This window comes from Puntigrus tetrazona, unplaced genomic scaffold, assembly GCF_018831695.1.
Source record: "Puntigrus tetrazona isolate hp1 unplaced genomic scaffold, ASM1883169v1 S000000746, whole genome shotgun sequence".
In the NCBI taxonomy this organism is placed as follows: Eukaryota; Metazoa; Chordata; class Actinopteri; order Cypriniformes; family Cyprinidae; genus Puntigrus; species Puntigrus tetrazona.
In genome coordinates this window covers 987,501-995,000 of record NW_025048355.1, presented here as the reverse complement: position 1 = coordinate 995,000, position 7,500 = coordinate 987,501, and the positions used below count along the sequence as shown (strand labels likewise).

At 34.4% G+C, this 7,500-nt stretch overlaps 1 protein-coding gene across 3 annotated transcripts in view; it reads right to left on the bottom strand.

Moving 5' to 3' along the window:
• ptk2aa (protein tyrosine kinase 2aa) overlaps nt 1–7,500 on the bottom strand; it is an 82,844-nt gene that overhangs the window by 54,745 nt on the left and 20,599 nt on the right. For 2 of the 3 annotated variants that reach the window (XM_043232988.1, XM_043232989.1), the window contains one exon: nt 3,145–3,171. The exons of the other annotated variant lie outside the window; for it this stretch is intronic. In XM_043232988.1, coding sequence (XP_043088923.1) covers nt 3,145–3,171 — 27 coding nt within the window. The remainder of the gene's footprint in view (nt 1–3,144; nt 3,172–7,500) is intronic. 3 annotated transcript variants of the gene reach the window in all.

The window sequence follows — 7,500 nt, the reverse complement described above, 5'->3', positions numbered from 1 at the left end:
AAGGCTCACTGGGGCTGCTCTGGAGGATGACATGATTCATAAAGTAAATACATTTTCAGGGCTTTCGGGGCTGGTCTGAGGTTTGGGCTATTCTGTAGTCATTAGTTATGTAAATGTGTGTGTGTGGGTGTGTGTGTGTGTGTGTATGTGTGTGTGTCTGTGTTTGTGTGTGTGTGTGTGTGTGCGTGTGTGTGTGTGTGTGTGTGTATGTGTGTGCGTGTGTGTGTGTCTTCATCAGCAGGAGACCTCCTAAAGCTCTCGTTCATTCAGGATCCTCACAGATGGATCCAAACCCTGACATACAGGACGGTCCCGTTATTATAGTAATTCAAGTTCAGCTCAATTAAAAACGAGACACTAGCTGAACTAAAATGTTTAATTTACTTTATTTCAACTCAAGTAATGAAAATGTTTTTGAGTAGTTTTTAGTTCACTACAATAACCCTACTGTAAAAAATGCAAAGCACCCTTAGTGCTGTATCCCATAATGCAACACACACACACACACACACACACACACACTCACACACTCAGAGCAGTGCTGGGTGTTCACGAGCACAGAGAGAGCGCCAGACAAAGAGGCTGCTGGGAAGGGAGGGGTGCAGCTCTTTCCTTTACAAACCCTTCACATCCGGCCCACTGATCCTGACAAAAGCCTTTACAAACGCCTCTGACTCCCTCAGCAGGACACACTAAGACACACTCCACGCTCCAGCGCACACACACACACACACACACACACACACACACACACACACACACACACACACACACACACACACACACACACACACACACACACACGCACACACACACACACACGCACACACACGCACACACGCACACACACACACACACACACAGGACGGGACCGAGGAGGGGTCAGGACTACAGGAGGCCGATTGTATCCTTTCAGCTTTCACATCCCAAGAGTCAGCTTCAGAAGACAATATAACATCAAGAAACTGTACAAAACCAGAGAGGAATCAACTAGAAAGAAAGAAAGCTTCATTTAACAAGAAAATTACAATTTACTAAAAATGAAAACAATTATTACATGAATGCATCATGTATATATAATTATGTATTTATATTATAACATAGTTATAAATATCTAAAATAAATACAATTATAATATTTGTACAATATGTATTTTATATACATGTATCATTTATATAAATGGTTAAATGCATAATTCATATTAAACATATTAAATCGACAAAGCAAACAATACATAAATATTTGTATAAATATCAAATTTTAATATATTGAATTCAATTATAATTTTTCTCAAATCTAATCTAAAAATGAATAACTAAATCAATCAATAAATAAATACGACTGCAATGCATTTTATATTAATATATAATTAATATATAATCATTTTAAGTGCGTTTCATATATTAATACAGTACATAACACAAAGTAATAAATACTTATATTAACATAATTTATATAAAATATAAATAAATTAAATCATAATATATTATTTACTAAGATTTTGCTTAAAATATAACCAAAACTGAATAAAAAAATTATTTAAATGGTAGTTATTATATATTTTATTGTAAAATAGAAAGAAAGAAAGAAAATAGAAAAAAATATTTAAAATAAATAAACATAGTGTGCATTAAGCAGTAAATATGCATTGGAAACACAGATGCTAGAGAGCACATCTGTGCAGCAATTAAACACAGCAGTGTTGATGAACGGGTAACAGTTGCATTTTTAACACAACACATGCTGAAGAATCAGGTGCTTCTCATTAATGTCGCAGCAGCACAAACTACTCCTCCGCTTCCGACCGCGTCGCTCACATGATCCCTACACTTCACCTCTAATTCTACACAATAGAATCGTGAAGTTCTCTACTGCACCGATCCTTTCTGGACAACTTATTGATGGATTATGATTAATGGCTTGTACTGCAGCCTCCATCAGGCTCTGTCACACGAATGAAAGCAGATCTCATGCTAATAAATAGTGTGTGAAAGGCAGCAGACATACAGTGAAATGAGCATTTCCATATCATCCCTTAATAGTAGCTCGCAAGTGCTGCGCGCCGGATGATATTCTGAACGCAGCAAAATATGACGTGCGTGTGAATCTGCCGTTTCCATGGCAGCGGAGGCGGAGGCCCCAGACGGCCGGGGCTGTCCCGCCCGGCGCCCGCAGGACCCCGAGGAACGCTCTGATGAATATTAATGTGGCCCGGCGTTAATGACTCATCAGTTCATTTCCTCTCGTTACCACGTCAAACCAACCTCAGCGAGACCCCGAACTAATGAAGAAAAACCTCAAGACCCCAACAAACACACACACACACACACACACACACACACACACACACACACAGCGAACAAAAACACAATCAGAAGCAGGGTGTTTATAATAACAAACAAGTACTAGGATATTAACAGGTTTTTGGGACTATTTTACTATGAAATATGCTTACACACACACACACACACACACACACACACACACACACACATATATATGCCGTCAAACCATTGCGATTAATCGGATCCAAAATAAAAGCTTTAGTATACATACTATATATGTGTGTAGTGTTTTTTTTATTATCTATATATATTTCCACACATATTCAGTATATATTTTGAAAATATTAACTATATGCATTATTTATATTATTATTATATTGTATATTTAATATATAAACAATTTTTTCTTAAATGTACACACATACATTATATATATATATATATATATATATATATATATATATATATATATATATATATATATATATATATATATTAAATGTGGATTGCATTAACAAAAAGTAATAAAATATCAACATTAATTAGGAATAAATGCTGCAGACGAATATTAACTAATAGCAGTTAACCAATATTACAGTTTTCTTAATCTGTGTTTTTGTTATTTTAAATCATAAATATCTACTATTTCTAAATATCTGATTTCTATTCATTCTGATTTATATATGTATTTATATATACATATATATATGTAGACTTTTATAGTTTCATTAGCCACTATTTGTCATTATTTTGGACCCGTGTGACACACTGAAGCGCGGGGAGCTCGACAGAGCGGCGGTGAGGGTCCGCATCGGAGCCAAACACACACAGAGAAAGAGTTTAGGATGAAGTCACTCACCTGTGTAAAATGAAATTCTGGAAATGTCTGTGGAGAGAGAGAGAGAGAGAGAGAAGGGAGGTCAGCACATGCTTTTATATGTCATCTGTGATGCGGGGTCCACGGCGCCCTCTGTCTACACAATCACACACACTCATCAAACACAAGCAGCAGGCGCCTAAGAGCTCGACTGGCCGGCGGAAAGAAAAACACACAGAGCGAGCTATGAAATTAATGTCACGCAGAGAGGATCATTTTTAAATTGAGATTTGTACATCATCCGGAAGCTGAATTAATAAGCTTTCATTATAACATGGTTTGTTAGGATCGGACAATATAACCTGGAATCTGCCAAAATATAAAAATATAAATGCCTGTAAAGTTGTCCATATGAAGCTCTTTGCCATGCATATTAGGGTTTTCATATATTTTTTTACGGTAGGAAATGTACAAAAAATATTTTTACATAAGATAAAAATCGATAATTCAATTGCTGTGCCATTTAACACAGGTTTTGTGTCTTAAGAATAGTATTCTTTCTAATGTGCATTTTGTGTAAAGCAGTACAGAAAACATGTCTGTATTTTAATTCTTATACTTGTGTATACCAATTTATATGCATTTTACATAATTATGTGAGTGAGAGTGTTTAAAATTATTCAAATAACATATATGTTACAGAATAACAAAAGAACAAAAAGAATAATAGAAATTACTGATAATTAAAAATCTATAATACTTTTATGCTAAAACAGGCAATATTTGAAAGTATTTATATGTATTTTACATAATTGTATGTGCACAGATATAATAATATTTATATATATTTATATGTGTGTGTAATAGAATAATATTATAGAATTATTTTCCATTTTAAATTATTTATTTTCTATATTTTTATTCCATTACATTATTAGATATATTTGAATTATTAAATTATTAAAAAAATTTTAACTTATATTTATAGAATACCTATATACACACACATATACATATATATATACACATATACACATATATACATACATATATATATATATATATATACATACATATACATACATATACATATATATATATATATATATATATATATATATATATATATATATATATATATATATATATACACATATATATATATATATATATATATATATATATATATATATATATATATATATATATATATATATATATATATATATATATATATACATATATACATACATATATACATATATACATACATATATACATATATACATACATATATACATATATACATATATATATACATATATTTTTTTTTAAAGGTCAAAATCAGAAGTACTGCTCAACGCTTGCTCTTTCATTGCTCAGTGAGATGAATGGAGCTCTAAACTAAGTTTCAATTAAGTATCAATTTACAAGACAGCAAAAATCTCCAAGTGCTCTTTGGAGAAACAGGCATAAACATAAAGAGATCTCTTTCTTCCTTGCAGCCAGTAAAACCCCGATGACACTCGAGAGAAGCGGCGGATCAGTCTGATGAATGAAGAAGGGACAGAAGGGATATCTGAAAGCAGACGCGAGCAGGAAGGAAACCACTCATTTACTGGAGCTCAGTTACAAGGAAAAGCTTTATCAACTGTCAGACGCAAGCACAGATCAATACACAGATGATTCACCGCCTCCTGATAGAGTGTGTGTGTGTGTGTGTGCGCGTGTGTGTGTGTGTGTGTGCGCGCGCTGTGGGCTGTGTAAAGATATTGCAACCAGATGACAAGTTTCTCGTAAACACTGAGTAATCAACTCAACATGGTTTCCCTAATTCTGATCTTGCATGGGTTCTGCTTTAGAGCTGGCGCTGATTCATACGCTTATTCATACCAAACAGATCAAAACATCCCGGATCGGCGTGAAAAATGAGCAGTACGTGCTTTTTACTAGCCTTTGCAATTTAATTCAGATCAACTATTTAAAAAGAAAAGATTAAAAATGGAGAAAAATCGAGTTTTAAGGATAAATAATATGCGTAGTAATTTTAGAAAAAGCAAAAATGTGATATTTTAATTTGGTGAGAAAAAAAGTAACAACAGTGATATTTCAGCATATGACTGCATTGCAATTTATATGTAAATAAATGAGGACATTTTAGCTTTGCGCAAAAAATACAAAGCACAATAAATGCAGAAAACGTTTTTATTCATCCATGAAACAGCATTTTTATTTCAATTTAAAATGTGCGTAGAATTGTATTCAATGCCACAGAAATGGTATGCATTTGGGGCTCAGTGCTATTTTTCTACATTTATTTCCCCCAAAACCGTATTAACAAAAATCGGACGGGTTTCCGGAGCGCTACACGAGACCAGGCTGTTTGTTTGTCTATTCCAGCTGTTTACATCTGTCGGAGACGCACACTAAAAACACACACACACACACACACACACACACACACACACTAAACTAACACATGTGCTCTGACTCGTGTGACTGGACAGACCAGAGACGGAGATCGGAGTGAATACACACACAACTACACACACACACATCAGATTTGATTTGGGATGGACAACGTTGGTTATTTAGGACACATTCAGTAGCACTTTGTTGTCAGTATATATATATTGTTTACTGTACTGCTATTTTGATGACTAAAAATTAAAAGGGATCAAATATTATCCTTCCTAATGTACATTTCGTGAAAAGCTGTATAAATATTTGTAACTAGGTATACATTTAAATTTTTACACTTGTATATCCTAATTGTTTCATTTATATGCATTTTACATAATTATGTGCGTGTGTGTAAAATAATAAAAATAATATATATGTTAAAGAAAAACAATATTACAGAATGATGTAAAAAATGCACTTTACTTTTTTCCATAATATTATATAGAAATAATAATATTTTTCATTATGTATTTTACATAATTGTATGTTTAGTAAAATATATTTTTACATGTTTTATAATATTATTATTCTATGTTTATTTTTATTTTACTTAAATTTATTTTCCACATTTATATATATATATATATATATATATATATATATATATATATATATATATATATATATATATATTAAATATCTAACAATAAAACAGTAAATAATAAAATATATTTTTTACGTGTATTTATATTTACATACATATTACAAAAATAATTTGGATGATTCCATTATGCGCATAAATATTTAAATTTGTACGTGTTTTGCATATTTATCTTCTAATACTTAAAAATATGAAATATATTGTATAACATAAAAAAATATTTGAATTATACATTTAGATTACACCAAACCCATTAAGCTGTAGATAACTTTGTTTAGGTTAGCTAATAAAATCATGAATTTCTACAATGAGCCAACGAATCCTGCATCTGCCGTCATTTACCCTCATTTCTCAGTTCGGATAAAAGCGCCTGTTAAATGACTCGCTGTAACCTACTCTGAGATGTTTCACGTCGTCGGCTCGACGCGGTTCGTAAAGAGTGCGAATGAGGCGAACAGATGGAGGGAAACGAGAGACCGCGAGACTGGCATCAGCTGTGCGTTAGTCCAGAATGAGATCCGGGTCACGGCACCAGATTCACAGATGGGCTCCTCTAGCGTCTGGCAGCAATAACTCCGCCGTTACAGGCTCTCTTTGATGTGGACAAACTATAACAACCCAGAACAGACCGCCGCGCTCCTTTATGAGCTCTGACATCGGATCCTAATGGGTGACAGAGCCGGCCACGGATACGCCAGACCTCGTGACCCTCACATGTGGACTTTTCTCTCAATTGCACACGCGCTCCAAATAATCAATGCTGTTAGCGGCTAATCGAATCTACATGTGAATGGCGTGGTGTGGCCGCTCTATTGGCGGTGCGTCCGGAGATTAAAGGATCAGTGTGATTTTAACACACTTCTGTCACACTTCATATACGCCGGCGGACATCTTTAATGGATCGTTCACACTTCTCCGCGTCAAACCCTTTTTTACGCACCGGTCGTGATGCTGTCGTACGCTCCATATGTCGACGCTGACGATCGGGACGCAATGCAAAGGTCACCCATAGAGAAGACGAGCGAGACGTCTCCGACTCAAACACCTGCTAATCAAGCTGCTAGTCTTTGGGCTCGACTGGTTACGAGAGGATGGGGAGAAACTCAAAGATACGGGTCAGATCTTCATTCATACTGCGCGCTGATTAAAGGGGTAGTTCATGCTAAAACGAAAACCCTGACATCGTTTACTCACCCTTTCAATTTTTGCAAACCTGTACGAGTAGCTTTTTTCTGTTAAACACAAAAGTGGGTCGTTTCTGGTTCCCATTGACTTCCATTGGTTTTTTTTCCATATTATGGAAGTTATATGCATATCGCGGTTCAGGAAACGCT